The 22,994-nt window shown below is 41.1% G+C and overlaps 2 protein-coding genes across 21 annotated transcripts in view; one reads left to right on the top strand and one right to left on the bottom strand.

Moving 5' to 3' along the window:
• LOC1278339 (probable phospholipid-transporting ATPase IA) overlaps positions 1-22,994 on the bottom strand; it is a 66,571-nt gene that overhangs the window by 29,418 nt on the left and 14,159 nt on the right. For 7 of the 20 annotated variants that reach the window (XM_061653983.1, XM_061653982.1, XM_061653981.1 and 4 more), the window contains exon 2: positions 19,106-20,334. The exons of 5 other annotated variants lie outside the window; for them this stretch is intronic. In XM_061653983.1, the coding sequence (XP_061509967.1) occupies positions 19,106-19,832 (727 nt within the window). In that variant the 5' untranslated portion in view covers positions 19,833-20,334. Of the gene's footprint in view, positions 1-1,811; positions 5,484-6,518; positions 6,850-19,105; positions 20,335-22,994 lie in introns of those variants that run through there. 8 more of the 20 variants (XM_061653995.1, XM_061653990.1, XM_061653999.1 and 5 more) reach the window with 3 other exon arrangements.
• On the top strand, positions 12,428-12,989 carry LOC1278373 (trypsin inhibitor ClTI-1). The gene has a single exon (XM_317819.5). The coding sequence runs from the start codon at positions 12,575-12,577 to the stop codon at positions 12,821-12,823; it is 249 nt and encodes an 82-aa protein (XP_317819.5). The 5' UTR covers positions 12,428-12,574; the 3' UTR covers positions 12,824-12,989.

Genomic DNA, 22,994 nt, shown 5'->3' with positions numbered 1-22,994 from the left:
GTTCGGTGTGGGTGTATTTTTGGTAGTTGGGCCACAAGAAAACGAGTTCCAAACCAAGGTTTCTCAAGGTATCTAGTGAACACGTGCGAATGGAGCGGGTGTTAGTATACCACCCCTTACTATTAGTGATGGGTTTTTGGAATCAGAGCCGCTTCCGAGCATCGTTACTATGACTTTGATTCCGCCGAATTCAAATCTGTTCGAAATTAAGGAACCATCCACAACCGTTGGGTGCTACTAAACAACAGTTGGAGCCATTGAAGCCGTTGATGTCGTTCGGAACTGTTCTGAGCGATCCTTCGGAACCATTGGAGCTGATTGAAATTGGACTCTTTGAACCGTTGGGTAAAGTTGGCAAAACTCCAGAGTCGACTCCGATCCGATTCCAATAATTTCAAAACCAACTCCGGGAGATAAGTCATCCAGCACTATCCGGAGTCGTTCGGAGTCGTCTGGAGCCGTCCGGAGTCGCCCGGAGTCGTTCGGAATCTGAATCACCCGAATCAGTTGTTCGAAGTCGCCAGGAGTCGTCCAGAGTCGTCCGGAGTCGTCTAGTGTCCTCCCAAGTCGACCGAAGTAGTTCAGCAAATTACACAGGATGGCTCCCGTTGACTCCGACCAACTCCGATTCCGGTCGACTCCAAATGAATCCCTATGGAGGCCCATACGACTTCGACAGATTCCGGACGACTCTTTTAGGCGAAAGAACTCCGTTGGAGCCAAAGCCTCTATAAACTATTCAAACAACATTCCGGACGACTCAGACCGTGACGACTACGACTCCAGATGACTCCGACTCCGGGCGGAACTGGTGGTTCCCATTTTGCCGGAGTCGGAATCGGACTAACAATAGTCGGAATTGGATCGGAGTCGTGGGTGCGCTCCAGAGAGCACATCACTAGTTTGAACTATTGCAATCATTGGAGCTAACAAGAACCGTCGTAATCCTTGGAGCTTGGACCGAACCTGACGAAATCGGTCGAAGTCGTTGGAGTCGCTAGACGGCAACCATAACCGTAAAAAAACGATTCCAGCTATTGTTGTCCAATATACCCATCTCTACTTGACACGGCGACCTCCATTGAGCCGTAGTGTGGGAATGGAAGTGGGAGTGTGTTAGGAGAAAACAAGCATAAACATACCTCTATAAATAATCATTAAAATTTCATACACTCTACCGTTTTCAACTACATACATACATGAATGATGTAGATTGGGATAATAATAACGATGCGTTATTGCTTACACCTATTGGTTTCAGGTTTTGATACATAGCGGCCCACAGTACACAACAATGTATTTGATGTATCTGCCAACGTTTAAGTTGTTTGAAAGTCGGCGAAATAGAAAGTTTTGATTTCGCAACACTTTTTCGGGGCACAATGAACTCGGAAGCCTGGAAGATGGTTGTTGATGGATGAGTCATGTTGTCAGAAGGGGAAGGGGGAGAAGAGGTGGAATGAAGTCTTAAATAAACAGGTTTCCTTTGGAATGTCTTTCCATCTGAGAGTGTCATTAACCATAAAACCACAAACTCTGAACTCAAAAAGTGGAAGACAGAGATATAGAAAGAGAACTAGAGAGAGAGAGAGAAAGAGAGAGAGAGTGAGAGAGAGAATATCGACAAAGACAGAGAGAAGGAGAAACTGGGATAAAAATGGCAAGGTTTTGAAATTCAAATCGTTACATCGTCACGTGGCGGAGATGTATTGGCTTCATAGCTAAAAAAAAGCCACTGATCAAGTAAACGAGAGAAGGCAGACGACAGTAGGTCGGGAAGAATAGGAGTGAGAAAAAAAACGTTAGCTTACGTCTTGCTGGAGGCTTTCGCTGGCAGGGAAAGTACTCGAGGGTACAGCTTCGCAAACGTGTGAGGAGGCCATCGATTGTCCGGCCAACCTGTTGCATAGTAACGTCGACGCAGCTGACAGTACGGGACATACACATACAACACAGTACGGCGAGCGAGTTGGCAGTGATGGCTGGTGACCCAGGAAACCGGTCCAGCTGCTGCAGTGCCGATTACGTCGACGAGTTAAGGCCACCACCTCAACCGGTGCTACGATTGCACGACGACACTATCTGTCACCTGACTCGGCGTGTGAAGAAGGCTGTGCGAGATGGACTCACACTGCTCTGGCCGTTGGCGTTATCATCATAGCAATGGTGACAAGTGTTCGTAGTAAGTTGGGTTGATTTTCCAGCGGCCTGCGGTAGTTCAGCGTTGACCGATCGATCATACGTAATGCCTTGCGTTTGCAGGAGAAAATGCGTAAACTATGCATTGATTCCGGGGAAAATGCGTGGAGCGTTAACGTTTAACACCAAGAAGTTGCGATTGCTCTTGTTTTTTTTTTGTTGTTTTCACACACTCTTGCCACTCTGGCACCACACCGGTCGAATATTGCAAACAGACCACAAAAACCGCACACTTTTTCCAACAAACACTCACAAAGAAGCACACATTTTCCACACCACACCGGGTGGAGTAACAAACAACACAACGGTAATTGTGCTCCGTTCCAATTCCGTTACTACGTAGTCGAATACACACACCAGCACACACACACATACACACTGAGGGAGCTGCTTCAGTAACCGCAGCGTTTTACATCTTTGCACAGATGTTCGATACTCCGAGCACAGGAACACTACAACACTGCTGGCAGCACTGCCGTGGGAAGAGATGTCAACCGAAACACGTTGCCATTAGAAACCTTCAATCTCAAGTACAGCTAACAACCCCATCCAACGTGGCTTCCAGCTTATCCAGCTTAGCTCCCAAAGAGTGCCTACTTGCACTCTGAGGACGCACTGAGATCGATACAAAACAGATGCCTGTCTTCAAGGTTTGCGTCATGTGTTCCCAAGGGGTATATTGGAGCACCAGTAAACGGTGGGTTGTTTAGATTCAATTCAAACAATTAACACTTGCGCGCAAAAGACGGAACCGTTGGGATCCCAACTCGATGCCAGTGAGCTTGCGCCTGCTGTTGCTTTGCGACTAGAAGCGTGAACTTGCCTCATCGCCGGCCGGAGACGGAATGAGCTGTGTGCCGTCAGCTGCACGGTTTCGTGAACCGTCACGTCAAACGAATACAGTGTGTGCGCGCTAGGCACGTAAAGCTCTCGTATTACTTATCAAACAATAACCACCCGTACCCCAACCTCTTCCGGAACTACCCACCAGTGCACATCCAGTTTCGTACGCAACCCACCCCTTTAACAAAACGAACGACTCTGACTGATTTGATCAAATCGAAATTGTTTAACCTTTACGACCACAACGTAGACTTGAAGGGTGCATTCACAATTAAAATGTATTGAGCATGGTTTCGTCCAAGTCCATCAGGCTGTCCAAGTCAGATGTGAAGATGTCTGGGGTTGTTTCTGTGGAGCATCTGCCCTTGCTGCTAGCTGGAAATGTGCCAAAAACTCAACCGAGGGTGTACTGTTTGCGGAATGATAACAGTGACGTTCCTAGAAGAAGGGTTGGGCTATCAGTAGGGAGACTTTAGTGATAAGGTAAAAGTGTTTTTGCGTAAACAATTTCCGGCTGTGATATGAATCCCAGACACGTATCTACATTCGACGTATGGTTCAGATACATTTGTGTATATTGTGATAAATACGATATATCACTTGGTGCCTCTGGCATGCTCTCAATTTTCCAAATAAAAAATTCAAATGAACTATTTGCAATTTCTAACCACAAACGTCCAGTTTTCTGTGGAATCTTCCCACATTCCAATGGCTCAAAGACGCATACACCATAAAAGAAGCGGGTTAAAATGTGAAGATATTCTTTCCGGTCCGCCTGTCAGGAAATACCATAACTCCACTGTTAGCAAATGACTCTTCCGTTTAGTCATCTTGAAATCGCTCTCGACGCATGAGTCACCTTGAACTGGCGGTGTTGGTTGGCTTGGTCGGGTAGGCGTGAGATAAATATTGGATATTACGTAAGCTCATTGTGATTGCATGCATGCATAGTTTAATTGCAAGCGCATGCAGTCACATCCGACTGTGTCACAATGCAGCACGAAGGGCGCCGGTAATGAGAAAACTGCTCACAGATGAATTGTCCATGAATAGTAGTAGTGCCATCGGCAATGGTGGATCGGCTGTGGTGGAGATTATGGTTAAAATGATATGAAATCTAGCAACATAAAAAACCTTCGCTGCATGGTCAGTTTGTCTTCAAGCTGCACGACGGTTGTACAGCACGACGGTTCTTGAGGTCGGCTCTCGATTTGGAAACTCATTAGTCCTTTTTTGAGACACTGGATCAACTGCTTTGCTTGCTCTTTTCTATATCGAGCGCTCCAAGCGCTTGACCATGATCGTTTTACCAGACGTTTTTTTTTGTATTTACACTGTAGCGACCGATCACTACAAGACGCAACAACAACAAGCTGTGTATCGTGCAGCATCACACCCCGATGGTTCTAAATTAAGAAATAGGGAGATATTTTCTAGTGGGAGGGTTGGATTGCGTACGTGTGCGTGTTGTTGTTGTTGTTGTTGTTGGTTTCTGGTTGAAAATCTCCTGCCTGTAAAAGCTGACCTAATACACACCACAATTTTCGTTGAAACGTGGAGATTTTTCAACCAGCTCCTGTGCCAGCAGATGGAAAACAGAGGGATAAATGGACCGTTGTGCTGGTGGGCTGGTGATGTATTATTTTACTCCGATACATTAAGATGAACACTGTTCAAGGTTGAAATGGGTCTACATTACGCTGATGGTGTAGTTAAACGGTTTCTTTTTTTTGCGTTCCAAATAAAATGTGTTTTGCATATGGTAAATTCATTCTCTCGCTATTCTGTTGTAGATTTTTTGCTATTTTTTAAAGCTGTTGATGGATGATTTTCTACAAGGCACATGCTTTTTTTTTCGTAATAAAAGCACGTGTTTCTCATTTTACGCAAAGTAACAGAGCAAAAAACACACAAACGCACATGTGAAATATATTACGTCAACTGACACGTTCTTGCTTCATATTACATATGCATGAACACCTGCTCCAAGCATCTCATTTAAGAACCGATGATAATCCATAGTATCATCATAGAGAGCTAGTAAAAAACGGTTACAACATCATGTAATTTGCGTCTCTTGGTTGACGTACGGAAAAGGGCAGCAAAATAACAAATAGCTGTGTATTGTCGTTGTGCATTGATGACACTAATTTACTAAAGTTTCCATCGCTTTCCACTAAACGACAACAATAGTGCATCGATTACAGGCGGGCAGTTGCCCCTGTCAGTGTGTTTGTGGCCAATTATGGGCTCATTACAGTAATGCCCTCATCAAAGCACACGAAGATCGTATCTTTAACGGTTACAAAATATAATTGTTTTAAACATAAATCTTTTTTTGATGTTAAAGTTTTTAAAGTAAGATTTTTGATTTCGTAAATTGAGCCTATTAAATTCCTATTGAACAAGCAAAAATGCCTTCCTTATCAGAATTAAAATAAATTATAAAAATATATATATTTTTTATTGAATATTTTTTATTTGATTCTAAACCCAAATTCCTTGATTGTGTTGGTATGCACCACACTGTAAGCACACACAGCCAAACCCTCGGATTCCCACGGTCGACGGATTCCGCTATCACGGTGCCAACTGGACCATAAATTGACCGGCGCCAAGCTACCCCCCGAAAGCCTCCCCGTTTTCGCAATCGAGCTGAACAATCAATCTCGATCGATATCTGTTGAAAAATTTACAATCAACAGGAGAGGAAAAAAAAAGAAACCCATCACTACAACCACAATCGCTACGGTAATGCAGCATTGCAGTGAAGTTTTGCAACTGCAACTGTGCATGCATTACCTTCACACGATTGACACTGGAGCGGCCATTACCCGGCCCGGCTAAACGTACTAGACGATAGCGAAGGGTGCAGATTAGATTCAAATAGTACAACACAACAATAGCGATCGTTGTTGTGCCCAAGCGGCAAAATCAACAAACTTTCTCGCTCTCTCAGGTTTACCGCTCTATTGGGGTAGAACGAGAAAGCATATCGGTTTTGTTAGTTGGGTAGTGAACAATAGCTGTTTCCTCTTCTTATTTAATGAAGCAATCGAGTGTATGCTATTGCGGATACAAACACAGTCAAATAACAGGCGAGAGCTACTTGTCACAAATACAAAGATATTGGAAAGGCAGGGCTGCTCCGGAAGAGTATTTTAACACGGTTTAGTTGCTTTTTCTTGCTGCAGTGAAAGTTGTTTGAACGTAAACAGCCACGTGCATGCTGATTTTGTTTGTGTTCATCACAATAACAGTAGTCACTATTTCAATGAGTCAGTTTGAGAAATGTTTGGATTTAAAATGCTTATAAAGCTCGCTGAGGTGTTATTTTTAATAATGCAAAAAAGTGCAAAAACATAGCACTGTAACAGCGTACTATTCAATTAAAAAATAATGCTTTTTTTTGTTCAATTCTTAAATCATCCTTCCTTACTAAGCCACAAGTTATTCTAAATTCTTATTAAATTCACCCAAGCCTCACACTTTTGCCCGGTACGCGTCACTATAGCACACTGAATCGGTTCAGAAAAAGAGGCGAAAACCCCTTTCCTTTTCACAGTAACTCGAGCCGATCACGAAATGCACCGATCGGTTCAGATCGGCCAGTTTTGTTGTTGATGCTTATTTGTTTGTCACACTGATAAGAAGCACACGTAACAAGAAATAGAGCACGATCACACAAATTAGCGGAGACCAGTGAACTTGAGATTCAGTGCGCCTGTATCGCGACAGCGAAACAGGACGGCTCTCGCCCCATGAGCAGCGGAAACATCTCTGGCACTGCATTGACCCATGGCGGCGAGTAAGTGCTTCACTAAACCACAACACAATGGGAGTAATGTGACGATGCAAAAGGGCCAAAAGTTGATGTTAATATTTTAAATAAATTGTAGATAGGCAATAGAAGGAAACCTGCCAAAACGGAAACTTGCTTCAGAAGTTCTTAAATATGCTCAGAAACGGTTTGCATCTAAAAGCAATTAATTATTAAACATTTTTCATTCAATATTTATCCTTTCATAGATACCGTCGAATCGTGTGATCGTTCTTTTTGAGTGTATCTAACAGTGTTAGATCACGTTGAAATGTACATTTTATTATTATTATTATTATAATTATGATTATTATTATTATTATTATTATAATTATTTTTATTATTATTATTATTATTATTATTATTATTATTATTATTATTATTATTATTATTATTATTATTATTATTATTATTATTATTATTATTATTATTATTATTATTATTATTATTATTATTATTATTATTATTATTATTATTATTATTATTATTATTATTATTATTATTATTATTATTATTATTATTATTATTATTATTATTATTATATTCTGTTGTATGTTATGTTGTTTTTTGTTTGGTTTTTGCGATCTTACTGGTTGTGAACGTCAAAGATCCTTACGACAGGTATATCCACAATGTCTACCTGAGCGTACAATTGTGCTAATGTGCGTGTGTGAGTGAGGCATAAGGATCTGTCGACCATGAAAGGCAAAGAATTGATAAAAAAGGCAAAGAAATACGGTAAAGCCGTCGAAGCGTGGATTCTTCATTATCTTAAATACTACGTACGTTACGTATCCGAAGAGGTAAAAATAAAAAAAAAATTGATATTAGTTTTTACAACTTTCTACACCAACTATTACACTTTTGAAAATTATGTTTTAATTTTTTTCCGCATAAATACCATTTAACCGTTGCGTTCTATCGGTGCTTAAAAGTTCTAAGAGCATTGACATGTTGCTTTGGCTTTCTGTGGTTCACAAAAAAGAAGATGAGAGAGTGGTGAGAATGTTTGGTTGGCTTCTCAACCAACACGATCAACATGCTTTCTTGTTCTCTCCAATAGATCATCAAACTTGAGAGAATGAGAAAACATGTTGATTTTGTTGTTTGGGTTACGATCCTTCACTCTCTTCTGAACCTCTGAAACATGCCGTTCACTCTCTTTTTGCTCGAAGCTGTTCATTCTGCTGAGAGTTGCTGAGATGAAGTACAGAGGCAAAAGGAGACTAAAATCCATCGATCGAACTCGATCGTTTCAGCGCTAAACTTCTACGACAATGCACTGTCGAATGAGAGTTTAACTGTTTTATTTGAATTGAATTACAAATTACATCCATATTACAAAGTTTCATTCATAAAGACGAAAGATCTTTATCAAAATTTTCAACACATAAAAAAGAAGTTTATAATTTAACGCATGTTTTCGGTTCCACATGGCTTAAAATTGACGTCAAAACTTTCCGAGAATGATCAACATCGTTGGCGTGACTGGCTGCCTTGGTTATCTGGTTTTGTAGACTCTACGCTACCGCCATTCATTATCCACAATTTGCTTTCATACTCCTTCGCCCCTTTTTTCAAGCGTTCTTCACGCTACGATGCTACATTTGTACAAAACATAACATAGTTTCAATGGTTGGTTTTGTGCTCTTAGAAGGTCGTATTTGTATTAACTCTTTCTCTTTAAGTCACCATTATCTTTAGGGTTGTGACCGAAAGGTTTCATTCTATTACACACAGTTCGTTCGATGCGTGGCCGATCGGTAGCATGCAACGGAAAGATCTCGTACAGAACCAACAAAATGTCTGTTCGACATAGTATTTAGCTTGGGGTGATTTTTTGATTAAATCGACTCGATTAATACTTGTTGCTTCAATGTGGGTTTGAAAGCACCGAGAACCGACGTGGCACTTCCGTTACAAAAGTATCTCACAATAAAGCACTGTCATTTTCTAATGAGGCGATCATTTCTGTCAAATTAAACTCTGTTGACGTCTGGATCGACGAAAACATGTTTTCAAACTACAAAACATGTTTTTGAAAAAAATAATAATAATAATAATAAGAACAGGTAAATTATTGTTTGTATGTGATTCCATATCAGAACGAAAGAATAAGACAACTTCGATCAAGGATTTTGCGTCCAAAGATGTTGCCACCATGAAATTTGCGATCAAGAATTTTGCGATCAAGGATTTTGCGAACAAGGATTTTGCGATCAAGGAATGTGATCAAGGATTTTGCGATAAAGGATTTTGCGACCAAGGTTTTTACGATCAAGGATTTTGCGACCAAGCATTTTGCAACCAAGCATTTTGCGTCCAAGCATTTTGCGACCAAGAGATTTGTGACCAAGAATTCTGCGACCAAGGATTTTGCGACCAAGGATTTTGCGACCAAGGATTAGGCCACTAAGAGTTTTACGTTCAAGAATTTTGTGACCAATTTTGTACTTATTTTTAATGTCTTATTTGTTCGAATATGATGACAATATGAATCTTCCCCTAATGGTAAGTATATTTGAACAAGTTAATCATTCCTTCATTTGTCCTTCACTTCAACATCTAGTTTCTTTTCTCGCATCAATTAAACATCAAACGCCATCCGCAGCGTTATCCATTTCCCAAACGTTCCACTGCTATTCACAGTGGCCAAAAACCTTGTCAAAAATAAGAAAAAAATGAATAAGAGCACTGCCATGACGGAGCATGGCAAGGTTCTAGCACTACAGTCCAAACAGTTAAACGATGCCGCTGGAAAGTACGATGGCACGACAGGCCAGGCGACCGTGGGTCACCATCGTTTTGCATCCAGTCATTGACGTAGATTTATGTGGGAAGCTTCCCAACTGAATAGTGAGCTTAACTCAATTTTGTCCTGATTTGCATATGCATCGTCGCGCATATGCAGCATGATAGCGCTGCCCGTTCGCTGATGTGGAGTTGCTGAAGACTAGCCCCGGCAATGTGTGGGGCCAATGGGTGATGTTTTATTCAGCCACGAGGAGTAATTCAATATGCGAAGCTTAATGCACTTTCGTGTGTGACGTGTGGTTTGTGAGAGGGTGTAGTAGTTTTCGATGCTTACGGAAAGTAATGCTCGGGAGCGTTTATGTTTATTAATAATTTGAGTGAAGGCTTTTGAGGCGACCTATGGACATAATGGACAAAAAGTGAAACGTTTAAAGTACCGCTCATAAATACAGTGCGGTGCAAGTGATTGTTTTCATAACACCATGTCGTTCCGTGAAATGTGTGGTAGAAAGCCACACCGACAGCAAAAGCTCCAACAAATGCAATGTTGAAGCTTCATCGTTCGAACGCTTTTAACGACGCCAAGCCTTAAATGTGCGTGTGTTCTGGCACCAGCTGCTAGGGTTGCTGTCAATCGTGCAGAATAGCGGTAGGCTTAGTATTAAAATTTTGTTTCTCTTCCATCGCCCAAACTATGCTTGGTAAGAGGGGTTTTACTAACGTATAGATTCATACGCTCGTTTGCTTTCCCTTTGACGTCCTGCTGCATTAACGTGCAAGTGAAGCTCTAAAGTCTCACATTTCAATGACCGGATATTCAATTAGCTTGGCTAGCGATGTGGCTAGTAAAAAGCGGTACCTCGGCTCGGCGTTCTGGACGGTGACGATGGTGCCATTTATTGGGCCATATACACAAATTGGACACAGGTGAAAAAACAACGCGATACGTGAGTCATTGAATGGTATTCCGCATGGCGTCATAGGAATTTCACGATGAGGTTGCAGAAAGGAATGCTTGATGCACTTACTTGCATGCTGTACTGATGGAAATAAGGACTTTAGTGAAAATCATTCAACAATAACGCTAATGACATCTGATCTGACATCTGATACGTGGCAAACGTTTGAAACGTTACGATTGCTAAGGTTTTGGTGTACGCTGGACATATGTCATGAGAGTATGTTGGATATGTTGGAGGTGTGTTTTTTTTAAAATATTTTTATTAAAATTTAAATTACACATCAGTTGATCAGTTGCGGACATTATTCCATTTTCTTCCTTAAAACTACTGTACAAATTTTACTGATTCATCCTTGCAGTAAAACTTCTAGCTCAAATTTGCATAATCATACAAAGACCATGTGTTATCATGACTACATAAATGGTTCATTCATGTAGCATGTGTCATACACTTACGCAAAATATACAATATTGGCTTTGTAACAAACGCGTGAGGAAACATACGGTTACTAGAACGCTTTGTCACTTATCAAACATAGTGCGGATGGTGTGAGTCCCCTTTGTGATATGTTATTAAAATGCTTACGGCGTGTTCTGTTGTAAGAACCAGTGAAGAAGAATATTTTTGGAAAATAATGTTTTTGGTCAAATTTTATAGATATTATTCGTTGGTGTAGTGTTAGTGTAATTGTAAGGAAAGTTCTAAGGACGAATGTAATAGAACGTAAGAGAAATAAATTAGTCATAGTCCAACTAAACAACGATGCACCAAAACTCCTTTACGACAGAAAAGTTAGTTAAATTATTCGATATGTATGCTTTGTCTTTTCAATACGATACTTAGGTTCATCTGCTATTTGGCATAACGTCCTGACGCGGACATGCTGGCCTATAACAGGCTTTTAAGACATAATTCATTACCACACAGTCGGATAGTTAATCCTTGCTACGGGGAGACGGTCCATTCTAGGTTTGAACCCATGACGACTGTACCACGGTGCCGCCCCATAGCTTAATAGGTTTTTAGATACTTAGGTGTTATCTATGAATTACGTAACGCTTTAACTGCGTTTTTATCACCTCTCTTATCATCTTGTAACAATATGTAACGCTGGAAGAAACCCCTCATCATTTATGCATTTGTGATACAATCACATTCTTTCCTTTCCTCTCTTACTTCTCGTAAGGAGAATTTTCTCAAATTTTAACGAAATGAAACGTATCTTATTAATTCATGGATAACGTCTAACTGGTATTGTTTTTTTTACGAAACAACACTGTGAATAAATGGTGTTAAAACAAATTAACCTGCAGAATATACCATGCTGCAGAATGTAACATTGAATCAAAATGATGACCATTATGGTTTATGAAGGACTATTAACCATGTTGAACCTGTTGAAAAAAAACCATTCCCAGTTATGTTTCTATTCATAAGGAATGGTATTGGTTTGAATCCACTTAATTATAGGAATCATATGAAAGAGTTCCTTAATAGTTCCTAAGCAGAATTCTCCACAATTTAAGCAATGTTTAAAAATGGTATGATGACTAATTATGCTCAGGCGCTAGAACACTTCCAACAAGAAACACACACTAACAGACGCATGCGTTTGCAAAGCAATCTCAAACAAACAATTCCAATCATCAATTTCATCTTGTTATCATTTTACGAATGTGTTGATCCTATTCTGAACTCCCCAAGAACGTACATGACTCAACTTGTGTTTGGTATCATTTTTGTTTTTGATTACACGCACACATACAAACTCATACACACACACAAACTTTGCCAAAAAAAGCCCCTCGTCCAAAGTGTTTGCGATAAAGAATAAAATTGCTCCCAAATCCGGCAGCACATCGCAGTATCGTGCGAGATCTCTTATCAGAAAGTGTTTGTGCTTTATCTAACACGTGCAAAGAAAAACTCAAAGCGTGGAAAGCTGTTCCAGTACTGTTGGGTGTCGTTTCTCATAAAAAAAAACCTACAAGTGAAGATGCGTTTCTTGTCCTACATTAATCTGATGGTGTTCGGTGTGCTGGCCCTGGTGCTGAGCGCTAGTGCAGGTCCTTGCGGCTGCCCCCGATCGTACCGACCTGTCTGCGGCACGGATCTGAAGACGTATTCGAACCAGTGCGTGCTGGACTGCCGCATAAACTCCAACTACGGTCGAAAGTTTGGCTTGAAGCTTTTGCGCGAAGGCCACTGCAAACAGCAGCAGGATGATGTGGATGAACAGGATTAATTTCATGTGCCCGGTTGCCGAAATAGGAAGTGGTGGTTCTGTTCTTGGGGGATGGAAAAAGTCACACATGGATGTGCATATTTATAATGTGTTGCCCTTCCAGTGCTCAAAAATAGAAGCAGTATGAATAAAATGCTTCAACAGCATATGTAAGGTTCCTGAACAACGTGTCTATGAGACTTCGTTTGCTACACACGAAAGAACCAGAGCATCCATCTGTACAAACAGGGTGAAACCTTACCTATGAAAATACATTTTGTTCTTGTTCTGAACAAGCATCTTTCCGTGGATTTTTTCTCTCTCTCTCTCTCTCTCTCTCTCTCTCTCTCTCACACACATACTCTTCGACTCGCTTGATAGACATTTGTCGTCAAATTTCGACATAACAATACATTAGCGGTGGCCCAATTACGGAACGGCAATGGGCGATGAAATACAATACGTCATCAAAGCGCTCTTTTCTTTGATTTGGTCCCGAAGACATCCTAACCCTGTTAAGGCTCCACGATTTCCTAGTGCGCTACAACACCACAGTTAACCTCTTTTTCGAAAAAATCCTCAGAAACCGCTCGAGCAACAGCACAAAGTAAATCAATTTACTTCCGGGTTTGCTCACTGAAGTACGTGTTGCTTTTTTTGAGCGTTTGTGTGAGTGGAGGGTCTACACTGGTTGGAAACTGTCACCTCCAGGGGGGAGTATGATGAACCCAAGGAAAGAGGCTTTATGAAATGACAACTTTGTGCGGTGGATATTGATTTTAACAGGAATTTGATGTGATTTACAAACGAAATTATGTGTTCTACGTTTACGATCGTTTAGTATCTGATGTTAAACGTTTTTTAGGGTAATTGTTTTGATATTTGAAACTAAATAGATAAACTTAGGCGCTTTTGGCTTTAAACTGGAATGTTCTTAAGAGGATTAACTCGCATGAACTTTGTTATTTCGTCTATCAATGTTGATAGTTGAAAATTTGAAATATCTAGTTTAATTGTTTGTTGTTGAACAATCTTAGAATATTGTAGTAAATAAGAAGAAATATTGTTCAAATTATCCTCCTAGTTTATTCTTATTTAGTATTTGCCTGCTGGGCTTGACTTTTTGTGACCTGATTGATTTGCCCATAGCACGATAGACAGTGCTGCGTATGGAAGGCTCCGTTGATACGGCATTTGAATCAATTTGATCAATCTAGAACAACAAAAAGAAACTTAAGTGATGTTTCATGCTAAACCAACTATTTGATCTAGCATAATATCTATCGTCTACTGCTTTCGATAGAATTTTGTTGTTGAAATACAATGAAGTAATGTTTAAATCTTCCTTATAAAGTTTTGTTAAAAAATTGTAAGGTAAAACACTCAAACAAAAAGGTAACATTTATTTTTTAAAGGCGCTAGAAGAGCTGTTCGCTGAAGGAAACTGTTTACTTTTGCCCCATACTCTAATCTGTATGCTAAATGAGCAAATATTTTACATAACTTTAGGCGTCTTTGCGATAACTCGGCCCGACCGTAGACGTTGACTGGGAATTGCATTGTTTTTTTCTCGTGCGATTTTGTAATTTTATCATATTTTTTGCATACGTTTGAATTAAAACGGCGAACACTCAACTGGAGGAATGGTGGTTGGCTAAATTCTTATAAAAAGAAGACAAAACACGGCAAACAAGCAACCAATAAAACCGACAAAAATAACCAATCACACTATATCGAAGATTGCAAATAGTATTTTACATTGAATAATTAAATTGAATGTTATGTGGATATTTGAAAAACTGGAGCAACAAAGCAATTTGAATTCCATGCGATGAATTACAATGCCAACGGATGTATTGAGAAATTTTGTATAATGATGTGTGACTCTGCTCTAAATATGTTTTTATTTTTTCCTCTGGCCATTCCAGAACTTGGATGTCATAGGTATACAAAGATTGTTGCAGTTGATTTTCTTGTTTATTGCGTTAACTTCAATATCTATTTTGTTGGTTCTGGTTTGATTTATATTAATTTAAAAGGGCGTAAAATAAAGAATAAAGCTAAACCCATCAGGTAAACCAACGTAAACGTAATGTCATCGTTTTAGTAGTCGTAATAAATTTACCCATTGAGGCACACGGCACACAACAAAACGGACCCCACCGTTCGCGCACGACAAACGCCCTTCATTCCACATACGCAGCCAAACACGGGAGCGCATCAATTTGCGCTGGTATTCGGTGAAGTTTTGCTCCACCATTACCACCACCGACCAGCTCCCTTGGGGGTAGCCCAAAGCATACCAGGTAAGGGCGATGGCACTTCATCAACCGCAGCAGACAGGATGAACATGATCGAGTGCGCTTTGTTCCGGAAATTGGAGTCCATCCATGGGACCGGCCACCGAATGCCAGCGCGGGACTTTACTGATAGTTTTGTACGGCCACCAGAAGTTGGGGTGTGGGTGTGTGTTTGTGTGTCGATGGACCAATTCCCCCGCCTGATATGTGCACGATGATTTAGTGTGAATGTCATAATTTGCCATTTTCGCACGTGTCATGCTTTCCTGCACGGCTGGCAAGGTGTGCCGTGGAGGTAAATGTCAAAAACAAGAGGGGGACTTGTTTTTTTGCTGTTGTTGCTCTGTGTCAGTGCACCTCACGCGACAAGCGAAGAGCAAGTTGTCCTGTCAGAACGTTTAAGTTGTTCCGGTGATGTTTCTTTCCCCGTCTTGGCGGACAGGCACAACTGGAAGTGGAACATTATCACGCCTGTGCGGTGTGCCATAGCATGACATTTGGGCATAAATTAAATGTGTATCCTTTCGTTTTTTATCCCTTTTTTGGTCACTGCCTGCTGGACGGATGGCAGAAAACATTACTGACGAAAGCACGAACGAGTACTTCTTTTGCGTTAGTTTGACTTTACTATAGAAACTAACTTTATGTGTGAAATCTGGCACCAACACGAAAGGAAGAGATAGAGGCGGCGCAATGCGATGAATAAGATTGAAATGTTTGCAAATTGCAAATTGATTAATTGCTGGATGAAATTAGGCGTTGTTATTAGTAGCTGCATGCACATTGTAATGACACTCATGATTTGTTTAGGGAATATCATTACACTCATATTTACTGGTATGTTTTGCATCAATAGTTGGTTTTTATCGCTGAACTGAAATGCTTAAAGGTATAGTAAATAAAATTCAAATACATTGCATAACTTTAGGCGAAAGTATTTGCCGTTTGATACAGCGCCTAAAAGTATGCATGTATGGCGTATGCTGGATATTTGTTTAAAAAGTATTCGATAAATATCGTATACGGTAATGCAAGAATAAAGCTTAGTTGATAAATGTGAAATACATGAAAGTCCAGTAAAACGGATAAAATGTTATCTTATTTAATATAAATAAAGTTTAAACTGTGGTGCAGATATAAATATTTTTTTAAATTTTATTTTCTTATTAAATGAATGTATCCAGTAATACTTAACATCAAGATCCCATCAAATACGAGATTATTACACCATTCATTAACTTGTTGAACAGATTTCCTCTAAGTATAATTACACCCTGCAGAGTGGTTCTTGTTTTTAATAGCATTAAAAACTAATGATAAAGTTTGATTTCGTATGTAAGGATGCATTTTGAAAAAGACACAACAGATTATGGAGAACACATTGTAATAAATCGTTTTGTATAGTTAAACGTATCGCATTTAATTGCGTTATCAATTGATGAATAATTACACGAACATAATTACACGAAATGAACTGAATAGTTAAAAACACAAAAAAACGAGTTAAAAAGCATAATAAAAAACAAAACCAAATAATTGACCTTTTAAATACTGTTGTTCCGTTTCATCGCTGAAGCGATAAAGCCTTGCTGCACTATTTCGTGGTACTACCACTTTCCGAACTGGCAGAATGGCCCCCCTGTTCGTCCGCCCGATATTTCGCAGAAGCGCAAAACGGAACAGAATTTAATAAATATCGATCAAAAACCGACACCGCTGCTCGATACCTACTCAATGTCGAGATTTGCTGCATTGCTCTTGTACGCCGAAAGCGAAACATAAAACTTGCCACAGCCGTCGAGCTACTCGGCGCACTCGGAACCGGTGCAGTTGCAGTGAAAACATGTTGGACGTGTTTTCCGTCGACTGAGCGCTTTCCCGAGAGCGTGTATGACGAAGGGTAGCTGGTGTACGCGGTAGAATGTTAAAGTATTTCGGTTTTCGAGTGCATACTTTTTCTTCACACCACGGATGCGGGAGGCGTAGAAGCACAGCTGCGGAAACAGGCTTGTCGTACTTTGGAGTGGTATATTTTTTTTGTTGAGTTCAAAAAGCCTTTTCCATAAATCGCTCCAAAGCAAAACCCGTCCCGGGAAAGGATGTTTGCATTTGTACTTTTGCTCGTGGGTGTTCCGCCCCTTTTTGTTTGTCCTCGTTGATGTTAGCCTTGCATGCATTTCAGCAGAATATGCACTCGGCGATAATTTAGCGCATCTGCACCTTCTGGCAATTTGTGTGTTGGTTTGTAGATTTATTTTCTATTGTTGTTCACCGTGTGTGTGTGTGAATCCATGAATTTGGTGTAAATGTTTATCGATGTGTAACAAACAATTGTAGCACACTAAAACATATATTTTACATCAGAACTACATGAGCCAAACAGCAAGTTTGTAGCAATATTTGTAGCACAACTCACCTAATATGCTACATCATAAAAGTCTCAATGTCAACCTGCTGATTAACGAACCAGCTTGCCAACCAGCAAGCCATTATAAGGGAAGATTAATTCAGCAGAAAGTGCGAAAACCTTCCTGCATTGTGCGGAAAAGGGCAGAAAAATAAGACGCTTATGTTGCTATCCTCATCACATCCTCAGCATCACATACTACACAATGCTTTTTCTCGGCTTGGGATGCTTTTTCCCTTCGTTTGCGTTGCGAGTAAGCTTTTCTCGCCATCAGCAGGATCTCTTATCAGCCGTTTCAGCAGTGTGCTTCGCATCGTTCCCAAACGTCCCTGAATGTGAGCATCGGAAGGGCAGGGACATCGGTGTCATGTACTGTCCTCTCGAAAAAAAGGATGCAAGGTTCTAGGGCGTACGAGTTCATTAATGCGTCAAAACGAGGTAAACAAGTGTGTCAGAGCATCTTGTTTGTGTGTGTGTGTGTGTGTGTATGTGTGTGTGTGTTTGTATGTGTGTTTCTATGCTTAAAGATTTCGTTTAGAGAAGGTTGAAAGAGTGGAAACTTTATTTTTCCAGGAAACGGGAAAACTGTTTTACCATTTTATGGCCATTCCGTAGCAATGCGTGTGGAGAGTGGAGGTTCTAAGAAAATGTTCAATAAAAAAGAGTTAGCAGAGAAAGTTAACCCTACGTTTTCGAGATTTCATTGTTCGTTTGACTTGAATTTGGGGTATGAAGGCATGGTTATAAAGGCACCGTGCAACATCTGCTGATCAATATGAACGATACATAGCAGCAATGTATTTGGTAGGATAATATTAACTTTTTGCTGTTAAATTACAGGAAGACCTAGGTGGTGTGTTCAAATTAAATTTGATGTAACATTATTGAAACACTTCCATTTTAGGGGAATTTCAGTCATATTGCAAAAAATAGACCTTTAAAAATTAAAAACGAATCTGAAAATTGAAAAAAACGCCTAAAGATATGCAATTGGTATGACATATCTGTCTACTAAGTTGTTAAGTCGCAGTGAATTAGAGTTACTTTGAATAATAAACTTTGACCCGGTGGTACAGTCGTCAATTTGTACACATGCCTGTCATGGGTTCAAGCCCCGAATGGACCGTGCCGCCATACGTAGGACTGACTATTTTGCTATGCGTAATCCGTAAGTCACTGAGAGTCAAATCAGCTATTGGGTACAGGCAGGCCTTGACCGACAACGTTTTTTGAGCCCAAAAAGAAGAAGAATTTAGAAACACTATTAAAGCATTAAAATATTTTATAAATATTGAAATATCTATGGATAAAAGTTCCGGTTCATGTAAGATTGGATTTGGCTAGGAATTATCCATAAATTACGTATCATTAATAGTTGTCCTTTCCCCACTAATGTAACAAATTTAAATGGTAGCGTTTTAAAAACAATGTTTTTGTCTCTTAACAACGTTTTGAACTCCAATCAACTATATAAAATAGTCTACAATGCCTGAAAGTACCATATCTTACTGGAATCGTTAAGTTTACTTTACACAAACTCGCTTATTTTTTGTTTGCCCAGTTAAAATTGTATCCCCGCCCGAAAAACCCACCTACCTGCGTACTCTTTGCACTTGCGCCTCAAGAACGACGACTTGAGACAGCGCGGCCGATCGCGAACCGGCGGCCCGTTCAGCTCGATGTGAGCCTGGGAGCTGCGTTTGCGCGAGCCGGCGGACGCGTGCGACTTCATCGAGTTCTGCTGCGACAGCTCGGACGAGCGGCGGGAGCGCGACTTGGCGCTGGCACTGTTGGCTTGGGAGGCACTGACACTGGTAGCCGGGGCGGGCTGGCTGAGGCTCGTGCTAATACTGCTACAGTTCACGGCCGACCCGTTGGTCGTCGGCAGCAAACCGGCGCCGGCCGATGCCGGTGTGGCACTGGTGGCACTACCATTGCTGGTACTGTTGGGCAGGAGCTGGGAGCTGCGGCGCCGCCCAACGCTCGAGCCTTCCCCGCCGAAGATCGTGTAGATCGACCCATCCGCCATGCCGGACGTGACGCTCGGCAGGGGCGACGTGATGGGCGTAATGTCGCCCGGATCGAGCAGGCTGCTGAAGCGTAGCTGTGGCCCCGACCCGGAACCACTGCGGATGGAAGACGGGCGCGCGAGCGGTGTCGGCAGCTCGACCACCACCGGGCGCCCCCCGTTCGGTTCGGTCGGCGAGTGGGCGCCATCCGTTAGCGGTGTCGTGGGTGTTTCCGGCTGGGCGAAGATACGCGCCGGCGGCGGCGTGTTCGGTAGGATCGCAATGGGCGACAGGCTGTTCGGGCTTTTGCGCATCGTTCACGCTTGACACTGAGGCACCACTGAGGCTGTACGGGCTGCTGCTTCCGTTTTGTGGCTGTCGTTTCTGGCGTACCGCGAACCGACCCCACATCCGGTCGGGTTGTTGGGTGGGAGGAGTGGCGTCAGAGTTTAGAGGGTTAATTTGATTGCGCAACTCGGTTTCGGTTGGTGTTGCACGCACGGCAACCGCTCACCCGGATGTGGACGGTCTTTGGCCGCACCGACCACGGACAGCGGTAGGGGTTCGAGGTTGGTTCAGGCAGCATTGCGTGGGACAATCGTTGGAAGCAGAAAACTTTAACACGTTTGCCGACGCTCGTTTGTCTTGGTCTTGGCAGTGATGCTGATACGTTGCTGTTAAATGCACTTTTGATAGTTCACTCTTTGTTTGGTTTTGTTGCTTTCGATCAACAAAATGATAATATTTGTCCGGTCTAATTATATACAATCTCTCGTTGCCTCTAGAATGGTGATATTTTGGTACGTTGAAGAGCGCCTAAATGTATGCAAAGTAAATATTTATTTTTTTCCTTATGGGTCGCTGCTCGTGTGTTTTGGTACTATTTCTCTATAATTCTAGACTTCTTATTTACTTTTGAAATATCAAACGCATAAAGCATGTTTTAATAAATATTTTGCATACTTTAAGGCGTCTATCCATCATAAACACAGATCAAGTAATATCATTAAAAACTACATAACAAGCTAAAAAAATACTTATAATTATAAGCTCAGCACATGAAAAATCATCGAAAAAAAATCTGGTAAGAATAAGTAACACACTGCATGTTTGCGATCGTTTAATGCTTTGTCGTTAGTGAAACTCGTGTTCAAGTGTCAAAATAAAAGTCAAAAACCTTGGCTGCACACCGATAATTAGATCGAAATTTATGCTCTACCCTGCGGAGGTATTAACAAGCATAATAACTTCCTTTACACTCACTCGCCGTCCAAACAAAACAAAACAAAAAGCGAAAAAAAGAACAACGTAGCCAAAACGATAAAAACACAACCAATCGTACCAATAAATATCGCCAGCACGGCATGCCTCCGCCGGCCCATTTCCCGCGGACACGCGGTTGGCACGGATTTTTGGTCAAAAATAAAACAGCAATAAAATCGCACAACACTTTGCTCCTTTTCGGCCAGCAGCCGAGGGGAAAGCTTGCCCGCTCGATGCCGCCCTTATTAAAGCAAAGCGGAAGTCCAGCCGCGTGTTCCGGTGCGCTTTCCGGGAGAGTACTGGCGTGTGTGTTTGTTTGGAACTTTTAGGTGTAGTGCGTTACAGAAAGAAAGGAAAAAACGCTCCACAAAATTAGGACGAAATGCGTGAAATTTTTGAAGGAAGGAAGTGGGAAAAACAGCACAGCATAACGAAGTGTGACTAAGAATCGTTAAATTTTCCACCGTCCGCGCATTAACGTGACACCGTCAGCCTAATGTTAGAATGTTTAGGCTCGTGCCGGCTGCCATATTTAATGGAAAGCGAGCATATTTTTGCAGCAAAACAACAATACAAGAACAACAGGGACTCTTCCCATGAATGGGTAGGAATGAAATCGGGCTTGATGTGATTTTGTTTTTTTTTTCCTTTATTTTTTGCTGGAAAGGAAGGTCGTTTGCGGACTGTGTGCTGGAAAACAAAAGCTTAGGTAGTGTTTGCGTTTTTTGTGTTTTATTAATTCATTGCATTGCTTTTTTTTTTACCTTAATCAGTTTAATTTACCTTTAATAGGCTCAAAATACTAGCTAGTACCACAGCCTCGTTATGCATTTAGCATACTTTTAGGCGGTTTGCACCACTCACTCCATTTTATCCAAATTGTCCTCTTTGTTCAACTGTGTAATTGAGTGTATTAAAAGGAATACATCAAATTTCCAACTTGATTCAACAGGGATTTAAAGTTTTATAGAATTGGAAAAACAATGTTTTCAACATTTTAATCAAGATTCTAGTCGGATTATTCTTGTTTGCTGACTCTACCAACAATCATCTCAAACAAGTGTCAATGTAATAATTTTAATTAGATAAATTGAAGATCCTCTCTTCCACCTCCTCCATACTCCATACTTCGGTTAAGCTGTTAACAAACTGTCGCGGGATTAGATTATTTTCTAATTGACCTTAAATATTCATTTAGTCCAAAGATTTGGTTCATTTTTATGTGACAAGCCTTCTTCAGCACCCACTGCTTCGTTCGTCTTCGTTCGATTCGTTCCGGCTTATCTAGCTCACCTTTGTCGGTGGAGGCCACTGTAACGTGAGCGTTGAATTTGAATAAAGATAAAACAAGCCCGCCAATCCACGGTAACCGCGGGTTCATTATAAACTTATTTACTCCCTTCGGTGGTTTGGCTTATGTTTCCACAACTGGGCTTACGATAGAATAAATAACACCGAAGACCAAATCGCTACGTTGTTGGCATTTTTTTTTTGTATATTTACTCTTTCTTAGCCTTTCGATGATTCCGTTCCGTTCCATTGGAGACATACGACGCACCAGGGGAAAGGCAGAGCGTCTTAAGGTTTAAGCGATCAATATCAGCCTCAGGTTGGAATCGGTAGAGCGCTGGGGAAAGGAGGAAGCGGTTTTGTTTCGATAAACGTGCGATGAAACGTGCCAGTGGAAGTGGATAATAAATTGGCCAAGCATTATGTACATGTACCAATGTACCGTGGGCTCGATACAATTTATGTACATGCTTTTAACTGGTGGAATGGTAGCAGAAAGGGCAAAATCGGTCACAACGTTTGGTGGAAATGTCAGCCGATTTTAAACCGATCAATCGATCGAGCCAGGCGGGTAAAGCGTGAATAATGAAAAAAAGGGAAGTCTCATTTGTTTTGTTGCATTTTTATCATGTTTTAAATCTTAATTAGCAATCACCTGGCTTGCTTTAAAAAATTGATATTTCAAAGGGCATAGGACAGAATAATTCTAACAGTATCAGCGAATGCCTTTTTTATTTTCAACCTCATTAACATGCATTTCAAATGGTTCGTTCGGTTCGCCGTCAATCATACGCCGAACGCATTTCTTCGGACCGATGCAGCTCGGGGCCAGCAACAGAGATTCATCTTGCAGCGACACTCACTCGCGCTCACGGTCAGTCACGGTGGAAATTTTACGATGGAATGTTGGCGTATTTACTACT

This window comes from Anopheles gambiae, chromosome 3, assembly GCF_943734735.2.
Source record: "Anopheles gambiae chromosome 3, idAnoGambNW_F1_1, whole genome shotgun sequence".
NCBI lineage: Eukaryota > Metazoa > Arthropoda > Insecta > Diptera > Culicidae > Anopheles > Anopheles gambiae.
The sequence above is the reverse complement of the archived record's forward strand: the minus strand, read 5'-3'. Positions and strand labels throughout refer to the sequence as shown.